The sequence below is a fragment of the Sphaerulina musiva genome (genome assembly GCF_000320565.1).
Source record: "Sphaerulina musiva SO2202 unplaced genomic scaffold SEPMUscaffold_2, whole genome shotgun sequence".
NCBI classification, from domain to species: Eukaryota; Fungi; Ascomycota; class Dothideomycetes; order Mycosphaerellales; family Mycosphaerellaceae; genus Sphaerulina; species Sphaerulina musiva.
In genome coordinates, this window is record NW_016017384.1 from 3,128,659 (window position 1) to 3,155,111 (window position 26,453).

The 26,453-nt window shown below is 52.2% G+C and overlaps 10 protein-coding genes across 10 annotated transcripts; 4 read left to right on the top strand and 6 right to left on the bottom strand.

Annotated features, from left to right (window-relative positions):
- Positions 1-61: 61 nt before the first annotated feature.
- On the bottom strand, positions 62-2,751 carry SEPMUDRAFT_154686 (glycoside hydrolase family 63 protein; the record flags this gene model as incomplete). Its single annotated transcript, XM_016907577.1, has 3 exons — positions 62-433; positions 516-2,002; positions 2,058-2,751. The coding sequence occupies 3 exons, from the start codon at positions 2,749-2,751 to the stop codon at positions 164-166; spliced, it is 2,451 nt and encodes an 816-aa protein (XP_016764131.1). The 3' UTR covers positions 62-163.
- A 197-nt stretch (positions 2,752-2,948) lies between these two features.
- Positions 2,949-5,379, top strand: SEPMUDRAFT_147710 (PS_Dcarbxylase-domain-containing protein). Its single transcript, XM_016904475.1, has one exon. The coding sequence runs from the start codon at positions 4,129-4,131 to the stop codon at positions 5,296-5,298; it is 1,170 nt and encodes a 389-aa protein (XP_016764132.1). The 5' UTR covers positions 2,949-4,128; the 3' UTR covers positions 5,299-5,379.
- On the top strand, positions 2,960-3,286 carry SEPMUDRAFT_16438 (uncharacterized protein; the record flags this gene model as incomplete). Its single annotated transcript, XM_016908112.1, has 1 exon — positions 2,960-3,286. A coding segment is annotated over one exon (327 nt), but the record flags the coding sequence as incomplete, so codon positions are not given.
- Positions 5,380-6,005: 626 nt separating the features above from the next.
- On the top strand, positions 6,006-6,335 carry SEPMUDRAFT_124144 (UBC-like protein; the record flags this gene model as incomplete). Its single annotated transcript, XM_016901889.1, has 1 exon — positions 6,006-6,335. A coding segment is annotated over one exon (330 nt), but the record flags the coding sequence as incomplete, so codon positions are not given.
- A 219-nt stretch (positions 6,336-6,554) lies between these two features.
- Positions 6,555-12,149, bottom strand: SEPMUDRAFT_154689 (P-loop containing nucleoside triphosphate hydrolase protein). The gene is made up of 3 exons (XM_016907578.1): positions 11,691-12,149; positions 8,296-11,616; positions 6,555-8,239 (listed from the first exon to the last, which is right to left on the bottom strand). Exons 1-3 carry the CDS (start codon positions 11,833-11,835, stop codon positions 6,792-6,794), a joined length of 4,914 nt encoding a protein of 1,637 aa, XP_016764135.1. The 5' UTR covers positions 11,836-12,149; the 3' UTR covers positions 6,555-6,791.
- A 418-nt stretch (positions 12,150-12,567) lies between these two features.
- On the bottom strand, positions 12,568-13,724 carry SEPMUDRAFT_147713 (PRTase-like protein). Its single transcript, XM_016904476.1, has 2 exons — positions 13,458-13,724; positions 12,568-13,407 (listed from the first exon to the last, which is right to left on the bottom strand). Exon 2 carries the CDS (start codon positions 13,248-13,250, stop codon positions 12,840-12,842), a length of 411 nt encoding a protein of 136 aa, XP_016764136.1. The 5' UTR covers positions 13,251-13,407; positions 13,458-13,724; the 3' UTR covers positions 12,568-12,839.
- Positions 13,725-15,210: 1,486 nt separating this feature from the next.
- On the top strand, positions 15,211-16,413 carry SEPMUDRAFT_20235 (uncharacterized protein; the record flags this gene model as incomplete). The annotated part of the gene is made up of 1 exon (XM_016908324.1): positions 15,211-16,413. A coding segment is annotated over one exon (1,203 nt), but the record flags the coding sequence as incomplete, so codon positions are not given.
- A 190-nt stretch (positions 16,414-16,603) lies between these two features.
- SEPMUDRAFT_147715 (uncharacterized protein) lies at positions 16,604-18,091 on the bottom strand. The gene has a single exon (XM_016904477.1). It carries the CDS (start codon positions 17,996-17,998, stop codon positions 16,721-16,723), a length of 1,278 nt encoding a protein of 425 aa, XP_016764138.1. The 5' UTR covers positions 17,999-18,091; the 3' UTR covers positions 16,604-16,720.
- Positions 18,092-18,966: 875 nt separating this feature from the next.
- On the bottom strand, positions 18,967-21,204 carry SEPMUDRAFT_61491 (DNA polymerase alpha, subunit B; the record flags this gene model as incomplete). The annotated part of the gene is made up of 2 exons (XM_016909564.1): positions 18,967-19,257; positions 19,384-21,204. The coding sequence occupies 2 exons, from the start codon at positions 21,202-21,204 to the stop codon at positions 19,081-19,083; spliced, it is 1,998 nt and encodes a 665-aa protein (XP_016764139.1). The 3' UTR covers positions 18,967-19,080.
- A 705-nt stretch (positions 21,205-21,909) lies between these two features.
- Positions 21,910-25,882, bottom strand: SEPMUDRAFT_162071 (DUF1760-domain-containing protein; the record flags this gene model as incomplete). The annotated part of the gene is made up of 5 exons (XM_016907977.1): positions 21,910-24,540; positions 24,823-24,860; positions 25,003-25,164; positions 25,215-25,626; positions 25,713-25,882. The coding sequence occupies 5 exons, from the start codon at positions 25,880-25,882 to the stop codon at positions 22,494-22,496; spliced, it is 2,829 nt and encodes a 942-aa protein (XP_016764140.1). The 3' UTR covers positions 21,910-22,493.
- Between the last annotated feature and the right edge of the window lie 571 nt (positions 25,883-26,453).

The following is a 26,453-nucleotide window of genomic DNA, read 5'->3' on the forward strand; positions in this document are numbered from 1 at the left end:
TATACAGATAGGTATATTCTTATCTTAATATACACTCCTTCCATTGGTTCTTACTCCCTTTTTCTGTTCTTTGCGCATGCTCTTACGCACTCAAAAAGTCTTCCCAACCCTACCTCTCCCATCTCTCATACACACACTCTCCGTTTCAAGCATGCAATCACGCCTACAGCTCATCCCTCACTCCTCCCTTTTCAGCCCCAGCACCACCACCACTACTACTGATATCAGGCATGGCCATAATCTTGACCACCAAACTCGTCCAACCGGTAAAATGCTGTGTACGCTGTCCCTCTCCCGTCTCGGGGTTATATTGTTCCCACGCGAATCCCGTTTCCTTCCAAGAATTGTACACGGTATTGACCAGATTCTGCCGTAAAGAGGTGTACAGCTGTGAAGCACGGACCTGTGAGGGGCCGGGCTGGAGGGCAAGAGTCTGTATGAGGACCAAATGGAAACGAGGAGGTTAGTGAAAAGTGCGGGAGAGAAAGAGGAAAAGTGGTGGAGGAGAGACTTACGTATAATTCCTTCACGATGAGATAATTCAAATTCATCCACACGGGACTTCTCCAATAATTCTCCTCGGTACCATAGAGTGCGTCGTTCTTGCTCAAACTGCGGATCCCATGTGGACTCCACAGTTCTTCTTCGTCTGCAATGAGATCCAGAATCGCCGGTAAATGTTCATGTTTGGCGTCGAGGAGACCGGTCATGAGCGGGAATATGCTAATGTAGCCTTTGTGGCATACATGCGTGGTTTCCTCATAGTCGTCAATGGTGGTGTCGCAGTAGGTGTTGTGTTCTTTGGACCAGTGGAGGTCGTCGACGTTGCGACGAATGGCTTCGGTGATTTTGCCGTATTTGGCTGCGTCGTCGTTTTCGCCGAGATAGGTTGCGATGCGTTGGATGTTGCGACTCATGAGGCCCATCCAGCTGATCAGATCGAGGTGGAGCTCGCCGGGGTGAGGGGGCTGGGCGCGAGGGTAGTCGTCCAGACCTGAAGTCAAGATGTGGCGCGGTGTTCTGCCTCGCCATCGGTAGCCTTCCTTGGAGCTGAAGGCTTCGCGATCATAAGTTTTGAGGTCGCCGTACTGGGTCTTGCGGTACCACTCAAAGTTGCGCTGTAGGAGAGGGTAGAGTTCTTTGAACCAAGACTTGATGGACTCTGGGCTCGCCACGTGATGGCCTGCGACGTGACCCAGTGTCTTGAGATTCAAATCGGCACCGGAACCAGCCTTGTGCTCAATCTTGTCCAGGATGGCTTCGACCACCATGAAGAGCGTCGGTGGATTGGCATAGTGGGGATATTGGGTCAGGAATTCTGGAGGCACCTTACTTTGTGCCTCCGGGCCCAAGACCTGTTCACGTGCAATCCAACCATCTTCGTCCATAGTGTTGTACCATGAGCTGACGATCTGCATGGCAAGCTCGGTATCCCAGTCCAGGATGGGCAGCAGATGAAAACCTTCGTCCCAGAGGAAGCCGCGTGGGAAGAATGGTCGCGAAGGGACAGAAGTGAACAGCTCATATGGACCTTCGAGCTCCTGTGCGTTTCGCGCGCGCGCCTCTTCTGCTTCATTCCAAAAGCCCTCATTCTCTTCTTCGTACTCTGGTGCGTACGAGCGATCGATGAGCTGCTTGCCATGAAAGTAGCCAATACCTCCAATCAGGTTGCTAAACAGAGACTTGCTGAAGCCAAGCCATTTGTCGTCTGTGAATGGAGCCAGGGGCTTATGTACCTCTAGATACTTCTCCTCGAAAGATTCCAGCACAGTTTGGATAGACTTGGTCAGCTCCTGGGACGACGCGGGCTTCTCAGCGGTACTCGGAGTGAACAGAATGTCAAACTCAAAGGGCCCTTCAAAGGTCTTTTGCACAATGTGCATGTTGCCTGGGCCAGGCTTGTTCTGAACAGTGTAAGTTTGCCAAGGCGGCGGCATGTTCTCTTGGGTGTATTCTTCGATATATGCCTCGATAGTAGTCTTCAAAGATTGAAAGAGAACAGCTGCTTACCTCGTCAGATGCTGGAACCTGGTTCCCTTACGGTCTACGCCACTCACCTTTCGATTGCCAGAGCGCTTCCTCGGGAACTTTCGTGGAATGCACAAACGTGTGGTCCAGAGGTTTGGCTTGGGATGAAGCATGGTTGTGCAACGGATGGGATTGTGGTGTAGGCTCAGTGATGGCTAACCTGAATTCACCCAACTGGCCCACATCGCCTTCCAATATCACATCACCCGCATAACCCAACTCTTCAGCGTCCTGGCTGCCCAGGGGAGTAATGCTGCCCAGACCTTCGGCACTGACGGTAAACCAGACTGCAGTCTTCATGCTGCTATCGCCCTCTTCTCTCGGCGTTCCCTTGATTCGAGCGCCCCAGCCCCCTTTCCCATTTTCGAACTTGACAAAACTCATCTCCATGTCAATGCCATTGCCCTTGTCGTGTACCGTCTGCACACCTCCCGTTCGCGGATCGTAGGCGTTCCAGCCGTAGCCCGCCATACCCTCATTTTGCTCGCATGTGAAGCGCATATTGTGCTGAATAGTTGAGAAGTCCTCCACTCTTCCCCAGAGGAGTCCTGTCAGAATCGACTTGGGCAATCGTGGTCGAAGGCCAAAGTACAGATTGGGACGATATGGGCCCCAGAGCAAGCTCTCGTTGGAGGCTTTGCTGAAGACGGAGCTCTCTTCTGCTGCGGCCAGCACAGCACATGTAGTTGCCAGCAGAGAGCTGACACTCCATGACTTTACCATTGTAGCGTTGTCGTTGAGGAGAAGCTCACACGACCAGAACGAACGTGTCAATGGAAAGCCACGTTTAACCTCAAGGTGCGGCTCTGCGACTTTTCGATGTACGCAGGGGTCATTGCAAGCGAGAAAGCTTAAATATTATGAAATATGGGGAAATCCTCTTCGCCAGCACTCACACTCTCGACCAAGTGCAGCAGGGAGGCAAACAACCATGGATCTCCTCCAATCCGTGCGAAAAGAAGGGTCGCGTGGAGGAGTCAACTTCAGCTGGGACGATGTCAAAGGCGCGACGAACCGCGAGAACTATCTCGGCCACTCGTTAATGGCCCCAGTGGGTCGCTGGCAGCAAAACAAGGACCTGAACTGGTATGCCAAAGCAGACGATGCAGATCTCACTCCGGAGCAGAGAATGGAAAAGGAGCGTGAAGCGAAGCGCGAAGAGATGCGCAAAGTGAAAGAGGCAGAAGAGGATGCTATGAACTTGGCTCTAGGTCTGCCTGTTCCGGATAGGACGAATGCGAATCTGCAGCCGTTGGGAGAGAGTAAGATTAGTCAGAAGGATGTCAATAAAGCTGTGAGGGAAGCTTTAGGGGACGGGGAAGATGCGACGGATGATGCCAAAGCGCTGGGTTTGAGGGAGAAGAGGGAGCACAGATCCCGCGACCATCGGAGGAGAGATCGCAGTAGAAGTCGGGAGAAGAGGAGGAAGAGGAGACATGATGATGATGAGAGGGGTGAAAGACGACACAGACATCGACGATCAAGGTCGCGTTCGCGGTCACGAGATGACGAGAGGGAATCTCGTAGGCACAGGCACAGATCGCGCTCACCGTCTAGAGACAGGCGGCGCCGAGAAGACAGTCGAGAGCGAGAGTATGATGGCAAGTACAAGCAGCGAGACAGAAGCCGTGAGAGACACGGAGACAGGAGACGACGGCATGGCGAGGAAGGTAGGAGGAGGAGTATTGAGGGGGAGAGAGTGGGAAAGGGGGAGAGGGATAGGGAGAGGGAGTGGGAGAGGGAGAGGAAGCGCAGTCCATCACCATACTCCAGACGGCGGAGGAACGATTCGCGCTGAAACCCTTCAATTCCATTGATGAGCTGGGCACGTCGAGATTCCTCTTTGCTTGTCTCTTGCCTCGCCATGCCCATCAACGTCTGTTGAGTACCTACCTAACCGTAGCACTGAACTGGACTGGACTGGATGCACTTGCAGTTTCACGTTGGCCATGACGTAAGAGGTATGATGGGGCTTGCTCATTTAGTACTTCTTCATGTCCGGTTGACATGTTCACGAACTACATGTACCAAGCCTCTTTCTGACAACACTCATCACCTTCAACACAGGAGACATACATCTCCACCACAAACCAACAAACCATGGCATCCCCCTCCAAAGGCCCAAAATTCCTGCCAGCGAACCTGCCCACCGACCATCTCGACGCTGCGGAAAAGGCCTTGAGTCAAGTCACAGACAATGCCGCAGGTAAACCTCACGAAGATCCCAAAAAGACTCTCCACGCCCCCTCGGCGCAAGAAGAACAGCACAGTTGGATGCGCTCAATCTTTCCATACTCTTCCCTCCAAGAGATGGAAGCTGCTTTCCACATGGGAAACTACGTCCTCGACCGCAAAACGGGAGAGAAGTCTTTCGAAGAGATGTCCATCTATGTCCGTCTCGGCATGCATTTGTTGTACTATGGCTCCGAACAAGAAAAGGCTCTCCATTGGCGACGAGCCAAAGCCCTCTTGAAGGAACAATCGATCAAGATGGGCAAACAGTATGATGCTCCCGAGAGCGTCGAACACATTCGACCTTTCATCGAATCCTTCAACCTTCAAGAAACATTGGATGAACTGAAGAAACCAGACATCAAACAGTACGCGACGTTTAATGAGTTCTTCGCCCGAGAACTGAGAGACGATGCTCGACCTATCGATGAACCAGACAACGACAAGGTCATCTCCAGTCCCGCAGACTGTCGCCTCACCGTCTTCCCGACCATCAGCCTTGCCAAGAAGTACTGGATCAAAGGTATCGGCTTTTCTGTCCAAAGACTCCTCAACAGCGACATTACACGAGCCAGGATGTTTGAGGCGGGATGCATCAACATTGCAAGATTGGCTCCTCAGGACTACCATCGCTGGCACTCTCCCATCAACGGCACCGTGGATTCCATTATGGAGCTTCCTGGAACATATTACACGGTCAACCCGCAGGCGGTCAATGAGCCTGGCAGTCTGGACGTATTCTGCGAGAACAAAAGATCTGTCATGATTGTTACGCGAAAGGAGACGGGCGCGAAGGTGGCTATTGTTGCTGTGGGAGCCATGTTGGTCGGGAGCATTCGATATAATCATGGCATTGCAGCTGGTTCAGAAATTGCAAGAGGACAGTGCTTGGGAGCCTTCTTGTATGGTGGCTCTACCGTCATTGTGTTGTATCCCAAGGGTGAGGTGGTTCTCGATGAAGATTTGGTCAAGAACTCAGTGGAGAAGGGATGCGAGACCCTTGTCAGTGTGGGCTGGAGGGTTGGTGCGGGACCCTGAGCAAGTAGTCGATTGATTGATCACTGTATGTGAGCAATACAACTATTGCACAAGGTAGTAGATTAATGGAGATGCAAATACAGTCTTTCCCTGTTCTGCCATTGAGTCGACCTCATTCGGAAGATGCTTGCCGCGTAGAGTCATTGATGTTTAATCGAAGACTGCTAGTCTGACTGGAGTATAGGGCAGCTATAGTAGACTAAGTAGAGTAGTTGGGCCCTCGTTCTCTGTCACACTGTGCAGTGTGTACAATTAATGCAATGTCCTCGGCTCAACTTTCACCCCGAGGCAATCTACCCTTGTTCTAGGTACCTGGCAACCTGGGACGAGCCTCCCGCAAACCTTATTTGGGCCAGAACTATGCTCGTGCTCGTCAGTTCGCGTCTTCCACTCCGACCAAACACACGACCATATACCATTGATTGCAAAGCATATACATTGATAATCACCATGGCCACCAAACGAATCATCAGAGAACTCGAAGCCTACAACCGCGATCCCTCACCTGTCCTCTCGCGTCTCGAACCCATTTCCGACGACAATCTCTTGGAACTCACCGCAACCCTTTTAGGGCCCGAGGGAACTGCTTATGAAGGTATACACACTCTCTCCCCCGAAAAAAAAAAAGAAAAAAAAGAAAGAAGAAATTCCAAACCCCCCTCCCTCTCCACAACTCCTGCTAAAAAAACCTCCAAAAAATTCAAGGCGGAAAATGGAACCTCCACATCAACCTCCCCACCACCTACCCCTCCCACCCACCCACCATCCACTTCACGACCCCCATCTGCCACCCCAACATCAAATTCCCCACAGGAGAAATTTGTCTCGACTTACTCTCTGACAATTGGACTCCTGCCGCGTATGGAATTGTGAAAACACTGGAAGCTGTGCAATACATGTTGGACTGGGAAGTGGGCGCGGAGCCGACGAGTCCGTTGAATGTGGATGTGGCGAGGTTGATGAGGGAGGGGGATTGGGTTGGTGTGGAGGGGTTGGTGAGGTTTTATACTTGGTTTTATGCGGGGGGGAGGGGTTGATGGACTTCTTCCTTTGGGGAGAGGGGGGTATTTGAGAGATGGGGGGTTGAGAGATGGGGGAAAATATATTAATAGTTGCTTACTGAATGGTTGTTTGGTGTACGACTACAGTACTTACTACTTCTACCCGGTGTAAAGTCCTTTCTCTTTCGATTTTTTCTCTTTTTTTTTCTTTTTCTTTTTCTCTTTTTCTTTTTCACTCCTGAGGGACTGATTCCTGTCAACTTATCTGATTCATACATCTATCTACATATCTCTAGGAGTAGTGGTATCATTATAGTCATCATCATCTAGTTCACTGATCCATCTTCAAAAACAAAGCATACATCCACCCATCCGATCTAATCTGTCTGTCTGATCTCTCTGATCTCTGTCTCATCTTTTCTGTCTTCTTTCTCTGTCTGTTCATCTATCTTTTGAACCCATCTATTACATACGTAAATACCCCCCCTACCTTTACGCATTATGATAAACCGTCGCCATCACCCTCTTCATCTTCCTCCACACCATCTCCGCTCCCCCTCTCTGCTGCTGCTGCTGCAGTTGCTCTGCATCGTGAAATTTCGCATAATTCTCCTCGAGCACGTTATGTTTCACCACGATGCTCAAAAATACTTGATCGAGAGTGGCTTGGCTGACGGAATAGTATTCTAGACCGAGGGCCGCTTTGTGGGCTTCGAGGTGGGAGAAGAGGGCGCTGATGCTGTTGGAGGAGGAGGGAGAAGAGTCGCTGCTGCTGGAGTGATGATGAGCAGAAGCCACTGCGGGAGAAACGGTGGCGAGGATTTCTTTCTTGTCGTCGATAATGTGGAGTTTTTCGTCTTGGTCGAGAGAAATTTCGTCTTCTCCTCCATGTGCGGCGGCGGCGGCGGCGGCGGTGCGATCGCCCGGGACGCTGAAACGGATTTGGCCGTGAAAGGAGCGCTCTTCGGTAATGGCACCGGGGAAGGTGCGGTGGATGAAGGATTTGATTTCCGCCATGTCGTGTTCGCTGCTGTAGGGTGCGTCTTTGTGGACGCAGTGGACATGATAGGCATCGCCGTGCTTCTTTCGCAGTTCGTCGGCCGTCCCGACCGCCAACATGCGCTTCGCCATGACGGCGGCGCGGTCAGCGAGCGCATCGGCCTCTTCCATGGAATGCGTGGTGAGGAGGAGTGAGCGGCCGGCAGAGACGGCGCTGAGGGTTCGCCACATGACACGCTTCGAAGCCGCGTCCATTCCGGAGCTGGGCTCATCGAGGATCAGTACGGATGGGTTACCCGTGAGTGCGATTCCGAGTGAAAGCTTCCGTTTGTTTCCACCACTGAGCTTGCCTGCCATGCGATTCTTGAATGGCGCAAGACCAACAGCGTGAATAATCTGATCCACATTATGCTCGACATCTTGCACGCCACGGGCTCGAGCGTAGAATCGAAGGTGTTCAATGGCGGTCATCTGATCCATGGCATCAAACTGCGGACACACACCCAGATGTGTTCGAGCAGCGGCACGTTTCTCGATGATGCTGATATCTTCAATCAAAATGTCGCTGTCCTTTTCGCTCGGCCGCATGTCGCCTCGGATGAGATTGATGGTGGTCGACTTACCGGCACCGTTGGGCCCAAGCAAAGCGAAAGTCTCGCCATGCGGAATGCCGAACGATACGTTCTGCACAGCAACGAACGGGCCAAAGGCTTTCGTGACGTGCTTGACGCGAAGCTGATCGGTGGCGCCATCCACGCGCTTGGCTTCCTCGAACACCTCCGAGTCAGTATCATCAATCTGCTCCAGGTCTGCATTGCGATGCTTGGTGCGAGCGAGGAATGCCGGCGTCCACCCGCTGTCATACCATACGAGCACGAGCATCAACACTGCGCTTTGAAGAATGAGATAAAGGATGCAGCTGCCGTAAACCTTGAAGTCGCCTGTGCGAACTGTTAGCACATCCCTCAGGAAGTAGATATATATATTGTGTACTCACCTGGATATGAAGCAAGTTGCGACCCCGTGCACGTCACCGAGAACAAGTTCAACGACAGCAAAAGCGCACGCAAAAGGTTCGCCGAGGGAAAAACCAATCCCATGGTGAAAGTGGCGATGCGAATCGAAGAATCCACGTCGGCGGCGGGCACATACGTGATGATGCACATGAATGCCACGAAATACAAGAGGAAGAACGAGCACTGGCCGCCTGCTGCGAATGCAAACGTGGCGAGCTGACTGGTGGTGTACAGAGACACAACGTAGGCGGTGAGCGTCGCAGAGAGGCCGTACAGGAAGAAGACGACGAAGAGGTAGCCGGGGGCGTAGAAGACACTGGAGGCCGCAGTGAAGATGATGATGGCAATGGCGCTAACCAGCAGGACGATGATGAAATCGAACAAGGTGTATGCGAGCCACAGAGGTCCGGCACGGACTCCATTGCTGTAGTGCAGCGCCCTGACATTGCGGAGTCGCTCCATGTTGACGTAGAGCGCAAAGAAGCTGGGGAAGATGCTCATGGCCAGGCCAAAGTACAGGATGAGCTGCAAGGTACTGCCGGCAGATGGTGCCCAGGGCTCATCAAATGGCTGATAGGATGTCTGAATCTGGGTACCGAGAAGACTGTTGTCCAGTAAGTTCTGCGCGGCAATGGCAAACTGGATACCATAGTCACCACGCCATGCAAAGGTCGGAGTGTCGCCGTTGAAGAAGCCACCGGGAGTGACGAACGAGTAGTTGGCGTTCACATAGGTTTGAAAGTCTGCAAATGTATTCACCAAGACGGTGGCGGATGTGTTCACGTCCAGGATAGGATATGTGTCCCGTATCTCCGTAAGTTGCTCCTCGCCAGGACCGACGGGAATGTTCGCTCCATACGCCAGTCCAGTGTTCAGCGACAGGGTTCGTGCTTCTTGAACTTGGTCTTGGGGCGCGCAACTGAGTGCGCGGAAGTTCTTGAGAAAAAGAGTCACCAGACCCGCGGCAATGATTGGAATCAATAGGGCAGCAAGGTATGGCCACTTGTTCCTGATTAAAATCGTGACACGTTTGCGGAATAGGACCCACGTCTGTGCAAAGAATGACAGCTGCCTTCCCGGCATCAGCTGCAGCCTCTTCTCTTCGGAGACGAGGGTCCCGTCCTCAGACGGCGCTGGACTGCTCTCTCTTCCCTTCTCGAGCTCATCTTTGACCTCCTCGGCGAGCTTGAGGAATACGTCTTCAATGCTGGGTCCGTTGACTTGATAGTCTCTGACCCCAAGCCTTTCCAGCTCCGTGATGAATCGAAATGAAGCGGCGGAGTCGGCAAGATGATATACCGTCTGATCATGGTACACTTGCTTGCGCGTGGTCGCAATCAGATCGCCTGGCAATTCTTTCGAATCTTCGTGGTAGATCCGCACACGATAGCCGCCTCCCAGATGATGTTTCAGCTCTACCGCAGATCCATGTGCGACCAGATTGCCCCGGGAGAGCACAGCGATGTCATCTGATAGTAAGTCTGCTTCGTCGAGGAAATGCGTCGTCAAAATCATCGATCTCCTGCCCCGTTCTGCAAGAATGATGTCCCAAATCTTCCTTCGACTGAGTGGGTCCAGACCACTACTGACCTCGTCCAGCATACAAACTCGAGATCCACCAGTCAACATCATGGCCAGTTGACATTTGCGCTTCTGTCCTCCCGAGAGTGCTGATGTGCGTACGTTGATCTTCTGGTCCAGATCACAAGCGGAAACCAGAGCCTGGTTCTCTACTTTGGAATCAAGCTTACCAGTTGCCTTCAGCCTGTTGAAAAGCCTGACGTGCTCGTAAACGGTCAGTTCGCTCCACAGGACATTCTTCTGGGGGCATAAGCCAATGCCGCCTGCTGCGTCCATCTCAATGGTGCCACTTGTTGGTTTCTGTAAACCAGCGAGGGTGTCCAGTGTTGTAGACTTGCCACTTCCATTGGCTCCGAGCAGTACCATGATTTGGCCCTTGATAACAGACAAGCTCAAGTCATTCACCGCATACACCGTCTCCTTGGGGTTCTTGCTCAGACGTGCCCCAATGTTCCTCGACCACCAACCAGGGGGATAGTGTTTGGACAAAGATGTGATTTTGACCGTCTCTCGTGATTCACTCTCCTCATACCGCAACTGCCGAGACTTGGTCGCAGTTCCATACAGAGTGCGCTCAAGCAGTGCTCCCACGACGGGGTAGAGGAAGATCTGAAGGATGGAGAAAATGAAGAAGATGTAGCCCGGAACCCTCCACGGCGCATTCGGTGCCGCTTGAGAGAGATCAGCTGCAATGTTTTCCTGTTGCCAGTATGCCATGTATATGATCCACAGCGTGAAGTTGATGGGAGGACACAACAGCGTCGCAATGTACGCAGCGCCTGTCGAGGGAGCCGGTGCGACTTGTATGATGATGGCCAGAACGATCGAAGCGATGACCACCGTGATGCCCGACAACTGTGCTTTCCGGAAGAGTGCAGCGAACGCAATCGACCAGGAGCTCAAAGCCAGACCGGAAACGATGAAATATCCGACGCACATGCCCGTACTCGAATCGGTGTAGTTCAGGCCTGCCACAATGACTCCCATGATGATCCAGCTCGGTAGGTACAGAATGTCGAAGGAGATGTGGAAGGATAGCAACCGGGCGGCTTGCGGCATCCATCTCTGACGATTTGGCATCATTGCTTCGATCAGCTGTGACATGCCCAATTCTCGTTCCGAAGCCATCTGTCCCGTCAATTGGTAGCAAATGCCAACCATGCCGATGAAGTAGGCGAGGCCCAGAATGTCGATCAGTGTGCCCATGTACAATCGGATGATATTACGAGATCTCTCCTCGCTCGTCTTTGTGGTGAAGACAAACTCCTGGGTTTCAGGCAGAGTCGCTCCGCCGAGCGATGCGATGGCCGAATCAATTGCACGCTGCAGAGGCAATGTGTAGATTTCTGCATCGTTGTCGTCGTTGTTCACGTACACTCGTTCGCCAAATGAGCCGTCCGCTCGGATCGTGTAATTCCATATTCCGCCACTGCCTTCACTTGGCGAGGAGTCGAAGACGACGGCTCCAAAGCATGGTGATACAGCTCGGATAGATGATGGACACAGCGAAAGCAGCTCCTGTTCATTTGCGGCAAGTTGAAACGTCTTTCCACCAGCTTCAATGGGCTCTCGAATGGTCGCAATGACAGAGGCGATATCACCATTCGTGAAGCCATTGTCGACAGCCACAACCAGATTGCGCCCTCCAGCCGATGCTGCCAACGCGCTGCTGAGAGTCCGCACAGGCACAGGGTTTCCGATGCCAAAGTCACTAGGGGGCACTTTTCGTTCCCAACACCCATCAGCAATGGTTCGCGAGCCCGGAAATGGGCAGCTTGCTCGGACAAAGGCTTACCGAAGAAGTTCTTAGCATAGGCAATAATGAACATGAAGATGATGGGGGCAAGAAAGGCTCGAATCAGGGTGCCCAGCCAGTGGCGGTAGAGGACAATCCTCAGATTCTTCTCGACCAGAGCCCATGTTTGGCGGATAAACATCATCTTCTGGATGGAAAGGGCTCGCTCACTGTCGGCCAGGACCCAGGGCCGTCGTCGTCGTGTATGTATCGACCAGGACGAGAGTGTACGGTTGAATCTAGACAAAGAAAGTCAAAAAACTGTGCTGCGCGCCCATCAAACAAAACAGAGGTCGGCGGTGGCGACGCGCCGAGGAAAGCTCGATATTGGGGACTGCGGCTGAAATGTCATCACAGCCATGCAAAGCCAAGCATTCTAGATGAAGAAGCGAGCGACTTGTGTGGATGAATTGAGCAGTGAACGTGGCAAGATCTGGTTACAATCGGATGAGCAGATTCGTCTGTCGAGTGGTGACAAGTGATGAGGCCTTCATCCTTCTCGCTTCGCCATCGCTTGTCTTGGCTCTGGCCTGTGACATCTTTGATCGGCCACCAGGCTCAAGGAGGCTCGGCATGACAAAGTAATAAAACGCCGCCGCCAGCGCAGCCAAAAAGGGAAGCCGGTTGTGGCGTCGGCATTTGCAATGTCCGTGAATGGAGCCGTGTCTCTCGAGGATTGATGATGGCTTCCATTGCGTAGTGGTGGTATTTACGTTGATGAGAGAAGGATTCCAAGTTGAAGTTCTTATAGCTAGGAGGTACAGGCGATGAGAGATGGAAAAGATGAGATGAGGTCGGTCCATGGAATCTGGCGGATGGGAGATCCCTAACCCAACCACCAACCAACCCAGCATGGATCCATGAACCTTGTATTCGGCTCAAGTGAACTTTCACATGTTACGAGGAGGTACTGTACAGCCTAAACTACTTGTCGCTGTGCTGACACACGAGTATACTACTATTCAACAAGCTGCAATTCTGGTCCAAGAAGTTCTGATATACTGGAGAGTGTACTCTTAACAAGCTCGGTACAACCAAGACGAGCACCAAGACTCGTACAACAAAGCTTTCTGGACTCAAGCCCGCCGAGCGAATGGAATACTCCATGGCTGCTGCTGCTATTCCATTGTATCCACTGCTTTTCCATCATCACTTCCCCAGTGTCAGATACAAGCGATCACCTATGTCGCCCAATCCCGGCTTGATCATCCCACGCTCGTCCGTCTCCGCATCCACACCACCCACCCACAGCTCCACTCCCTCCGGCCACGCTTCCGCAGCTCTCTGCAGACCACTCTGACTCGCCAATATCGAGATGGAGATGATCCTCTGCACGCCCCAGTCCTTCAACGTCTCAATAGCCGCACACACCGTCGAGCCCGTCGCAATGATGGGATCCACGATAATGGCCAACGGAGGCACCGTCGAGGCCTCGCCCGACTTGTGGTAGGGCAGATTATTGTAGTATTCCACCGGTTGCATCGTGCTCTTCTCGCGGTACATGCCCAGATGGTGGACGGAGACGGGGTGTGGCAGCAAGTTTTGCACGGCTTCGACCATGCTCAAGCCCGATCGCAGGATGGGTACGAGACTGATGCTCGATGGCGAGATGTTTTCGGAATTGTAGGTGTAGCCGAGAGGAGAGAGATCCTATAGTAGTGACGCGCAACCACACACACACGCATACGATTAGCTCTCATGTCATGCCGATTGGTCGCTGCACAATGGGTCAGCCGATGCTGGCTGAAGAGAGGTGGTGGGACTTACTGTGCCTGTGCTCTCGACTTCGAGACCCTTTGCGAGCGCCTCGACGCCCACAATGGTTGCGATGTCATGCACCAACGTCTTGGTGTCTCTGGCGGATGTCGAGCCCGAACGCAGCTGACTGAGCTTTGCGCGCACGCATGGATGAGTCGAGACGTGGATGGAGGAGGGGGAGGAGGAGGTAGCCATGATTGATAGCAGGTAGGTAGAAGAAGTAGGTGTAGATGGTGGATGGGATGGTGAACAGAACAGAACCTACGGCGGAAGTGGTTGCAGCAGGTACTAATATGTCTGAAAGGGCTTCTTGGTTACTTGGAGGCTTGGTTTGACTGTATCTACTCTATTACATGTACCCTCCTACAGCTACCTTACCTTACGTTTCATAATCTGACAAAGCCGACGACGATAGGCAGGCGGCCATATCCGATCTCACCGTCGTCGGATCTTGCCCGTCCGAACGGCCTCGGCTGTGGCTGGAGTAGTTTGACAGCATGCTGCATGGCGCCGCGCCTTATGCCGTCCATAATATAGGTAGACCAAAAAAAATCATCGTATTTCCCCCTCAAGACGGGAGTCACCCCAATGTCTACAGTCTGGCCAAGTCGGACCACAGGCGCATCATGTATGCTACATTAGACACAGATGCATCGACAGGTATATCAGACTCGCCTTTTAGGGACTCTCTCCCCAACATGTCGTGTATTGTGTACAACATATCGCACATGTCCCACCCACATGTCGTGTCCGTCGAGATCTGCGCCGTTGGGCGGAGATTAGTGCTATATAGAAGGCGCAGTGTGTTCGCGTGTGCATGAATCAGTACTGATCAGTCCCCTGCTTTGATGGCCACACCCTGAAATTGTATTTGAGAGGGAGGTGAAGTACATTTTAATGATACAGTATATTGAAGACCAGGCCATTCCTTGTACATGTCGCGATCGCATGGATTGATCTGGGAACAGAGAAGCAAGGGACGTAAATAATGGCCGATGGAGAGTCCTCGTGGCGTGGACAGCAGGATACGAATAATCTCCCCGATGAAATATCGTTTTCGCCGACGAGAGAGGAGTTTTGTATTGCAGACTATCGACCACGACCGCCCAATCGAGACTCGACTGGCACCAGCAGCCAAAGTCGGCGGGAAAGCTATTATGACTTCCAGCGTGGAGGGGATGCAGGCTCAACAACGGCGGGAAGATCACGGTCACGACCGACATCCACTGCCAGTGTGTTGACGACATGTACGACGACAGCGGGCGGGACGAGGTCCAGGTCCAAGGGCAAACAGCGCGAGCGCGTCCTTCGAACGACTTCTGAACCGTTGGACATTGCACGTCTTGGCGAGGCTTTGCACGACACGCACGATGATAGGCCGATCGGGGACGAGAGTGGTGGCGACCAGCATCAAGGACCAGGAATGCATGTGCGAAATTTCAGCCGGATCTCTGCTGGTGCACGACGGAAAACAAACGAGACGGATTATCAGGACGAGCAGCAATTACACACTCTACACCTTCAGAACTTTGCAGACTGGTCCGCTTTGCCACCTCTCCCCTACAAGAATAATAATACCAATAACAACAACAACAATCGCCTGTCAGCAGCCACCACGGCGCGACCCAATACCCAACCGACCAAAAGGTCAGAGGACCTCGGTCCGCGAGATGCGGCAGACTCGTCCGAAATACCACGACTGTTCAACAGCAGAAGAAGAACGACAGAGGAATTGTTTGCACGACCCGTAGATCCCGTGCCTCGATGGTTGACGGAATTCTACACCATTTCCTACCTCATCTTCTTCTCCATCTGGGGCACGCTGGCACGACTGGGAATCCAATGGCTGACTTTTTATCCTGGCGCACCCATCATTACACCCGTCATATGGGCTAATATGGCAGGATCGTGGCTCATGGGTTTTCTTTCCGAAGACCAGGATCTTTTTCTCAATCATCACTTGAGTAGCACGACAGGAGGAGGAGGAGGAGGATCGGAAAAGAATCACCACCACCACAACATCCCCAAAGCCACTCTCAACAAATACAAAAAAACTATCCCCCTCTACATCGGCCTCACCACCGGTTTCTGCGGAAGTTTCACCTCCTTTTCCAGTTTTGCCCGAGATTTCTTCCTCGCCCTCTCCAACAACCTCCCCTCACCCATTTCTCACTCGGCCGCCGGAAACAACAACAACACTCCATCTCCATCTCCATCCTCCACCATCGGCCGCAACGCAGGTTACTCCGTCCAAGCCCTCCTAGCCATAATCCTCTCCACCCTCGCCCTCTCCCTCGGAGCCTATATCATCGGTCTCCACACCGCCTCCCTATTCGCCAATCTCCATTTCCCCCCCAAAAAATCTCTCCCAACCTCTCTCATCCGCAAATTCCTCGACCCGCTCTTCATTTTCCTCGGATGGGGATGTTGGATCGGAGCAATCCTTCTCTCTGCTCTACCACCCTCTCATCACAACACATGGCGTGGCCAAGCTCTATTCGCACTCCTTTTCGCCCCCCTGGGAACTCTGCTCCGATTCTACGTGAGTCTTCGCATGAATTCTCTCATTGCGTGGTTTCCCCTCGGGACGTTTGCAGTGAATATGTTTGGAACGGCAATTGAAGGAATGTGTTATGATCTTCAACACGTAGGGATCGGAAGCAATAGTCATCTTCGTCATCTTCTTCACCACATCGGGGGAGGACGTACAGCGTGTCAAATTCTACAAGGCGTTATGGATGGATTTTGTGGATGTTTGACGACGGTGAGTACATGGGTGGGAGAAATTTATGCGTTGTCGTCTTTGCTGCAAAAAGATGGTGATGATGATGATGGCAAGAAGAAGAAGAAGAATTTGAAGTTTGCGTATTTGTACGGTGGAGCGAGTATTTTGGGTGGGTTGGGGTTAATGGTGGTGATTATGGGAAGTGTGAGATGGAGTGTGGGATTTGAGGAGGCGGTTTGTAATACGGGATATCCGAATAAAGTTCATGCGGGTTGAATTTGGAGGGAGGTGAGGTGAGTTGAATTGAGGTTTTTTGTTTTTGGATGTGTAAGGAATGGTTGATGTTGATACCCCCATGTGTGTGTCCTGAGATTAGGATACATATATATACGACAACATGTAGTAATGTCTATTTGCTCCAAACTGTGAGTTTGTTCTACGATTTTCTGTCGATTCCTCTCTCTCTCTCTCTCTCTGTCTCACATGGCCGGAAAAGATCGACAGGACATTTTCTATTCTATCCTGTATATCCAGACTTGATCGTCATCTACTGCGATGAGATAGCAACAACCTCACTTTCCACAACCTCGCAACCCTTTCCTTTGCCACCATACGACGACGATGACGACGACGACGACTGACTATCTTTCTTCAACACAGCCCTCAACTTCACAAACTTCACATCCTCTTCCTCCAACTCTACCACCGTCTCAAACCCCCCGTTCTCCACCGTTTTCAAATACCTCTTCACATCCCCCCTCTCCATCCCCCCAAACACCTCCCACCCCTCCACCTCCGTCGCTCCATTCCAACTCACATAAACTTTCGTCGTCGTCTTCTTCTTCTCATTCTTCATCTTCTGCTTCTGCTTCTGCTTCTGCTTCGTCCCATAACCACCACCACCATTAGAAACTTCCACAACAACCTTCGGCCTCGACCTCGGACATCCGACCCACGTCTGTTTGAAACCACGATAGGAAATGGTATCTCTTCCTACAGTGAAGAAACCTCCTCCAGGGCGTTGGGTGGCGTAGCCGACTTGGTACGTGGCGAGGATTTGACCTTGAGGGGAGAATTCTTCGAGAACGGGGATGCCGCCGTGGCAGGAGAGGTAATTGGTTTCAGTTTGATCGTTGTTGTTGTGAAGAGAAGTTGTATTGGGGGTAAATCGTCCTCCGACGCGTTCGAAAGATCCTTGGGAAGTGGGAAAAATGGGGCCGGAGGAGTTGAGAAATCGGGGGTGGTTGGGGAGGAGGGAGACGTGTTTTGTTTGGAGGTCGATGTGGAGGAATTTGCCCGAGGCGGGGACGGTGTTGTTGTCAATGGGACAGTTGTGGTTGTCGTGCAGGCTGATGGTGATGATGTGGTCCGGGTTGCTCGTCTGCTCAATGGCTCGGATGTAGTGTTGATAGCGGAAATCCGCGTCGGGACCCAACGTGAAGCCATTCCCATCGATGCCTTGGACTCGCCAGAGGACGTTTCCGGATCTGTCGAGGGCGATGGCGCTGGAGAGGTATCGCGAGCTGAGAATGTAGCCGTCACCGAGGGGAGCGACGGAGTTGATGTGGAAGTAGCCCCAAGCTTTGCTCTGCGCCGATCCATCATAACCTTCACTCCCCAGCGGATAGACACTCGCACTCAACGGCAACTCGTCGAGATGATCCAAACTCTTCCAGCAAAACAAAATCTCATTCGTTTCCACATCAATCTCATACACCTGCGCCTCCACAACCCACCCCTCCTCCTCCCCGCCCACACTCCTCAAATCCATCCGGGTCACATTATTCCCCAACGCCAAAATCGTCCCCTTCTCCGTCAAATACATCTCGTGCAAATCCAAATTACTCTCAAATTCTTGCCCCTCGACCAAATCCACAAAATTCCCCGGCAACGACACATTCGCAACCTCCTCATAATGTCGATTTAAAATATAAATCCTGCCATGTCCCCTCCCCACCGGCTCGGGAAATGACGTCCCATTCCAATACACCAACACATCCTCGCCACGAAATTTCTGAGGCCCAAATCCAAATGCGTTACTGAGCGGTCCGTTCCAGATTAATTCTCCTGTGGCAGAGGTGATGATGGGGGATTTTTGATGCGCGGTATTGCCATTGGGTGCGAAGAAGAGGTGTGCGTCAGGGCTGGGTTTGCCGCTGATGGCTACGACGGGAGGATTGAAGTTGACGGTCTGGTAAGTGTGGTAGGGCCAGGAAATGTTCTTGGATAAATCGGCGGGCACAATGGAGCCGCTGCCGTGGACGGAGGTGGCGATGCTGAGGATGATGGGGAGGAGCATGGCGACGAGGAGGATGAAGAGTGCGATGAGGTTTTCTGCATGCAACTTTTGGGGCATATGTGGGTATTTCCTGGGAGATGTTTTCTTTTTTGAATAAATGACTTGTTGTGTACAGGTAATTTGGATTTTGATCGGCGTCTCAGTTATGTCACAGCTGGCGATGTCATCCCTGGTCGAGGAACTCTACAATACCTCCCTACGTAAATGCTGCATGGCTGAACGTTCTTACAGACTCAGAAGCCGCTCAGACGATGCATGATATAATTATGCGTTGTGCCGTCTCCTGGCCGACGGTGAAGTCCAAACATGCTTAGTCATGGATCAACATCTCATCAATCAATCAATCAATCAATCAATCAATCAATCAATCAATCAATCAATCCATCACTCACCTCACGTCTTTGAAGTGGAAGACGCACGTACGTTATCAACATGGTATAGAACAAGAGGCGCAACTGAGATGAAAATACGAGCCGCGTACATGCAAAAAGGACATTCATTCATCAGAACATACATGCCCGTATTCCCTACAACCGCACCTCGCCAACAAGGACAAACTTATGCAGATATATAAACTTCATAACAACTTCACATGGAAGGCCAACACATCAAATCCTCTTAATCTCCACTCTCGCCCGCTTATGCAATTGATGTCCAATCCAATCCCCCGCTTCTCGTTCCGTATCCGTCAGCCGTCGAGGTGAAATGCTCAAGGAAGCAAACGTGCCGGCGCCACGCTTCTTGCTCAGCGTGCCGGGATTGATACAGAGGACACCTTGTATGAACTACCGCGAGCACGAAAGGGAAAAGAGAAATGTCAGCGAAGGAAGTATTATGTGTTGGGAAAATGGAAGAAAGGGGAAAAACCATCATGACGTGAAAGGGAAAAGAAAAGAAAAGGGAGGACTCACTCGGGCAAAAGGCATCAGGGTACTCGGTAAGAGTAACACATCTGGTCGAGCCTGCCAAAACTCTCCCAGTTTGTAATATGACAAGTCGAGGTTGGCTCCCAGCGCCATGCGCTCTTCACCGCCGGGCTCGGGTACTTCATCGGGAATCGCGGCAGGTTTGGGGAGATCTTCTCTGGCCATGGGGGGGAAGATGGGGAAGTAATGGCTTTGCTCAATAATCTGCTCGCTCAGACGTGCGAGCAAGTCGTTATTCAGAGGCTTGTCTCCAGTCGCAGATTGTGCTGCGCTGCTGCGATGTAACTCCGATAGGACGTCTTGACTACTCATCCCGAAGATCATCTCGTTCAAGAAGAGTGCCATGGGGTTGGCGACGAATTGAACTTGTCTAGGTAGGCCAAGTTGGGGTTTGGGAACACGGTCTTGAGGCCACGAGACGTGTTTGCTGATGGCGTCACGCATGGAAGGTACCATGATGATTGTCATCGTGGGAACAGCTTGTGCAAGTCTTTGGATAGCGGAGCTGATGAGAACTCGAAAAACGTCTGTCAGAGTGGCTTGGTCAGGCTCGATCTTTGCGTCTGCAGGCAGATGCTGTTCAAAATCTCCTGATGCCACAACTGGATGTTCGAGGTCCAGAAAGGGCCCCATGAGCACCAAGACGTCTGCACGTTCTGTCGTGGCTCGTTCGAGGAGAGTGTATAGTGGAGCGAAAGAGAGGTCGCTTTCTGTGGTGTAGGGTCCTGCAGCCAAAAGCATGTGCAAAGGTCTCGTCTCTCCGTCGGCGGACGTAAGTCGGTCGTTATGAACGTCTATATCTTCAGGTCGTGACGCTGCTGGCGGCAACAGCGGCATAGGAAGGACTTCGCGGACGAGGAAGTGGTGTCCGCTGACATTTGTGCCTCGTAGTGCCACGATCTTGCCCGGGAAAAAGTCAAATGTTACACCATCCAGCTTCAAGGGTACTCGCATGCCTGCTCCCATACGACGGCTCGTCTCGAGAACTATGCTAGACGCATTGAGCTTGCCAGTAGGTTGGTCACAGGCAATCCTGCCTACTGCTACAATGTCCGAAGTAGACTGTGCAGCAGGATTGCCAAAGTCATTATCCTCCAGATTATGCTCTTTCTGCACCTGTTCCACAAACATATCGATCCGATCATCGAGGATTTCTGATGCTTCTGACAACTTCATGGCCATTGGCTTGTATGTGTATTTAGGCAAGTCCACCGCAGCTTTGAGCTTGATGCGTGCTTCTGCAGGAGGCACTTCTGGCACTTCCGCAGCTGGGAGATGTGCATTTATGGCCTCTACCACCTCCCCTGCATTCTTCCGCCCCTCGAATGCGACTGTTGGCAGGCTCTTCATCGTGGGCGTCTTGTTGTCCGCTGGCGAGCTGTTTAAGTTGTTCTTGACCGCCTTCGATATCGGTGTATCAAACGTGGCCTTCCTCTTCGCCGCCGGTACTCGTGAAGCGGGTGTTTGCGAAACCATGCCATCCAACATTCCAAACACGTCCTGCGTCCCTCCTGTCCTCGGTGTTGCTCCCACCCGCTTCGGTGGATGCTGGGGTTCAGGTCGCGCTCGCACCGTCCGCTCTAGCTCCTCCTGGAGAGTCTTCTTGAAGTCGCGTACCGTTTTGTAATTGAGTGTCGTGGTATCGGCGCCCATGGTAATAGCATAACCCTCCCATTTGTAGTACAAGTCTTGTGCCGAGAGTGACATAAGCTGCACAATGTGCAGCAGTTCGGACAAGACATCTTTCGGAAGAGTCTGATCGGGTGCAGCGAATAGGCCATTGATTTGTGCTTCGAGATCTGCCATGATTGTTGTCGTTGTTGTTGTTGTATTGTGCGAAGTGGTTGAAGCGTTCAACGGAAGACGCGCCATAACACGAAAGTGGAACGCGTCGCGAAACGGCCCGCCGCCAAGAAAACTCTCTTCTCATCTCTGAACACTTCACGCAAGTACCTGGTACATAACAACTATGCTGGAGGCACTCTGTATTTTTGTCGACAACATACATACAAAGCTCTCCGCTATCACTGATCATATCACAAATCTCCTCACCAATCGCCTCAGCCTCCCAGCATACCTAATCCTCAGACAATTCCTACCCACCTCACCAGCACCACTACATAGACATTCATCTACCTATAATCCTATAGGTGCAAGATTGACCAGCGGGCCACATGTTGCCCAATCGTTAAGGAAGTCCGCATCGGAATCCTGCGGCGCACACCCGTTTCCTTGAATCTGGCACGGATACGTCTATCATGAAAAAAAAAACGAGAAGTTAGCCAACACCAGAATTTCTAGGTATAAAAATGTCCCTTGCCCGGCGGTGCGAGAAACAAAGACGAGGGGGACTGCTTACCGAACCACATCGAAGACTGGTGGGATTGTCACTGCGAATACACCTCTGCGAGGCGACGTCGCAGTTCTATTGTGTACCAGAAGAAGAATGGGAGCGTTAGTCTGGATGTGCAATTGAACTGGCTCGAGCTGTGGGGGTCACATTCTACGTACCCACCAAACTGGTGCGGCTCTTGTTTCGCTGGGGTCTGCTGCCGCCATTGCCTTTGCCGCTGGCTGGGCCAATGCAGCTGCCAGAGAGCCTGTGGCGAGGGAGAAGATGCTGGCTAGAGTGAGGAATTGCATGGCTGATGGGAATGTATCTTGCACGTTTCAGGTATGGAAAAATTGCAATTTCTGACGCGAGAGGAGGAGCACCTGATGCATCTTTTATACGATGCCACAATCATCAACCGCTGGACGGTCAACTTGATCGACCTGCTAAGGACCCAGGTGTGGTGGCACGTCAGAACATATAGTTTAGCGCTGTAGACAAGCATACTTTCACGAACGAGTTTGGTTCGTGTATCCTATTCTTGATTCGATCGCTACGTTCTAGCCTCTCGGCGCGTGCTTGATGCCAGTGTAAAGCCGTGGCTGTTTCGCGGTCGAATTCATGTCTTGGCGCATTGCTCCGTCTAGATGCGTAGCCTCCAGCGACACCACTGAGCAGTGCAGCAACTTGCTGAATTCGCGCCTGTCTAGCTCTTTGCTGAAGCTGGCAAGATCTGCGGTCATGGCTGCCAGAAATTGGTGGCCTAACTCAAGTTCTTCACGGCACCTTCAACCCTCTCGATGGTCTGCTGTAAGAGCCCGAGCTCCGCTACTGCTGTATCTTTCTTCTCACTCGCAAGCTCCCCACCGCTTTCCATCGCCACTGAGATTCTGTCCTTCATTTCCTTTAATGGAGTTAGGAAACTGCCCGCAATGTCATTGTTTTTCCACAGCTCAGAAATCTCGAGTGATTGCTGAATGTGCTTCGCACTCAGAAGCAGGTAGATCAGGTTCAGACTGGCGAGGTAGAACGAGATGTTGGTCTGGAATGTCATCCAAGCATCTAGAATTGGAGCTGTAATGAGCTCCGCTCGGAGAGAAGGGAACAGGCTCGGTGCGAGTCGATCGAGAGCCAGGGGACGCGCGAAGATAGACTTGTTTTCTTCGTGATGTGCAGCATCGGTATGATGGTGCTCTGGAACCCGCTGTGGATTTGCTTCAATCGTTTCGCCCTTGACCCAACCAACTGCAGAGACCTTCAAGTTTTCAAATGGGCAATGCTCGAGAGTATCCCGGATGAAGGACAGGCGAACCTGGTCGTCTGGCTGCGAGCGGAGAACTGTGCTTGTAAGGTAATGCGCATGACCTCTCAAGTGGGAGTTCGGACAGTTAGACGAAAGCAGAGCTACCACTTGAAGATACTCATTGAACTGTTCGTCATTTTGCGGCTCTCCGATCATGTCTCTCTCCAGGCACACCAGACCAAGCGCCAGAACAGCGTCTATCAGAGCTTCAGGTTCAGTACCAAGGTAGCCTTGTCCCATATTTGGTGAAGCCAAGCAATTCTTCATCACTTCTTGGTGATGCGGGAATAGCTCGAATTGAGATTCTGTTTGCATAGGCACATGTTCCGTTCCGTACAGAATGGTCGACACCTGTCTTGCCGTGTAGAGTAGCAGAGAGCCATGTCGAGATAGGGGCACATCTGCTGCGGACTCCGGACAATCATCCTCATCGCCATCTGGGTCAGACAACTCAGATAACTTCTCAACGATGGATGTTGCGGACAGCAGGGCGTCATTGGACAGACGTAGATCTTTCGCAAGTGTCACGAGCTGTCCAACAGCATCAGTTCTTCTGTTCAGTCTCTTTTCTGTGGCGAAGCGGTCCGCCATAGTCGTGTTACCCGGTACTGTACGCTCTGGATGCACCTTCTCCATGATCCGGCTGCACCAGGCCATTCCAGGAACTTCGTCATAGGGCGCAAAGGATAACATATACTCCTCGAGCACGTGGGTGATGAAGGCTTGCAGTAACTTTAGCTGCAGGGCTTGCTCCTCCTCACTGTATTCGACAACATCCGGACCTTCAGGGTCAGCAGCATTCTGAGCAATTGCCATGGCACTCGAACCAAGCATGCCGCTGCTCTTCCGTGCTGGTAAAGCAGGTCTTGCTGTTCCGCTGACAGCCTTTGTGAGCTTCACAATGGACTCAATCATCTCCTCGCGATGGCTCTGTGAGCTGGAAAAGCTTGACAAGATGGCAGCGAGCGTTGTGCTCAAAAACCGACTTGGCGCTTTGGTCTTAATGCGAGTTTGCAGAGTGCCGAGCATGGACAAAAGGGCCACGAATTGCTCCACTGGCAACGGTAGTGGAGGTTGAACCTCTCTGGCCTGGGTCGAGGCAGCTCCATCTTTGGACGCTGCAGTCTTGAGCGGGAATGTTCTCGAGTCGGCCTGTTCTCGCACGTCGCCGGCGCCAGCTACAACGCCGTCCTCGTCGTCGTCGTCCACCACATCATACTCGATGAGTCTCAGGCTTTCAGTGACTTTCAGAATGACTTCTCGCGGATTGCCTAGTCTGGCAATATCCTGCAAGCATTGCTCTGACTCGGGCAGAAGTGGAACTAGAAGGTGCACCAAGTCCCAGCCGATATTGGTTGTCAGCGTTTCGTCCTGCAACACGTTGTGTAGAATCGGGAGATTCTCAGGCGTCAAGTTGTATTCGATGATGGTCAAGTAGGTCAGATAGTCGGAGGCTGGTGGGAGCGCTTTGATCAAGGGGCTGTCCTTCTCTGCCATGATGAAAGGCCTGCTGCGAGTGTGGCGTGAATGAGTGTGGTCACTGTGGTGGAGAGGACAGGGCAGAAAGCAGAAAGCAGGAAAGATCGGGGTTGTGATTGTTTCATGCGGGCGGGCAGTGCTCAGCTCCTACAGTGGATGTCTATTTGCTGTGGGGTCAAGTGTGCTGTTTGTCGCATGTGTCGGGTTTGAGAGGACAACAGTCAACAGCACACAAACGCACAGTGGATGGAACCTTGCTCGAGCTCGGCCTATAAATACCTTACGCACTCGAACCAACTGGCAGTGCTACGCGACATTTGCAGTCTGAACGGAACCTTTGCTTGTGCTCTCTAGGTATACATATCTACACGGAGTATCTGCATCTGCACGTTGTCTACGACTGATCGCCTTGCTCCGATGGATGAAGTAGACTACTGCTCTACTCGTCTCTAGACACAGGCGGCTGAGGCGGCTTTGCAAAAGGGTCAACAGTTCCCTTGGATTTTGCTGTGTCCGGAGAGCCATCACCCTTCTTGCTTTTTTCAGTGCCCTGATCGATAGGGATGCTGTGTTTGGTATCAGTGTTCGACATGCCTTCCTGCTTCTTGGACATATCGCCGTCGCTTTTGCCAGGAGACTTGGCCGTGGCTGCCTACGAACAAGGTCAATGGTGAGCAAGAATTCTGAGCATCGCACTCTTACATTCGAGTCCGTTGCCCCCAGCGTCTGAGCACTAGGGGACTCCTTCTTGTTGGTCCTGTTCTTCGAGTTGGATTTTGTCTCTTTGTTCTCGTCCCCGGAGTCGGACTTCTCTTCAGACTCGTCCTTCTTGTCTTCACTGCTGTCCTCGGACTTGTCCTCCTTTTCGTCGGAATCGTCCTTCTTCTCGTCGTCGGAGCTGGCCTCCTCGGCCTCTGGCTTGTCTTCCTTCTTCTCTTCGGCATCATCTCCAGCCTCCTTCTCGGCTGGCTCTTCCTCTGCTGGCTCTTCGGCGGCCTCCTCCTTCGCCTCGTGATGGTCGCCATGATCGCCATGGTCACCATGACCGTGCGACGAGCTGTCGGGCCACAGATACCAGCAACTTGGGGGTGTAATGGCCAGTGCGGCTAGAAGCCTTGATGAATGTCAACCTCCGCTGGTTTTCGGATTCATCTTGCGACGACCCAGGAGTTCTACGTCTCTGCACATCCGTTCACTCACCAAGGCAGATCCGAGCTCTGGCCATGTCCTCCTCCGTGGCCGCCGCTGCTCGAGAAGCGCTTCGCGACGATTTGTGTCCGCGCGGGAGCTGTGCGAGCCGCAACGCGGGCGCTGGAATATCGCAGAGAGGACTGGAGGCTCCGTAGAGCAGTCGGACGGATCAGAGGCATCGTGTCTGTTGTCAATGGCTTCCAATGCAGGAGCGACAGTGAGGTGAGAAAATGGCTGGAGAGAGCTTCTAAGCTGTTCCTTCGCAGCAGCGGAAGTCGCGGTTCTTCCCGCAGTGACGTCCACCCGATTTCACCCATCCGTCCTCTTCGGCCATTTCCGAATTCACTACATGCGATACTGTGCCTGTCCCGTCCTGATAATGTTCCAGCCAGACATTTTTCGGCATTCTGTTTGTGCCGTAAGTGCTCGATATGATCCGTTATACATGGCTAGCCAAGGAGTCACCTCCCATTCTTCATCTCGGACGTCGCAACGCCGAAGTCACACCGCGCTCACTTGATGCGAGCACTTCATAATGGAGATTAGATCCAGATCTCAAAACACAGTGTTCAAACAGACTTCGGTGCTTTGAGATGCGTTGCCAACCGATGTATGCGCGCTGATGTACAGGGGCAACTGGACGCTTGGCAGCAGGAGCATATCCGTATACATTCTGCACGACGCCCAAGGCATATGGCTTACCTTTTCCTCCAGAGGAATTTTGGAGAGCGGCCTCTTACTGCTCTGACC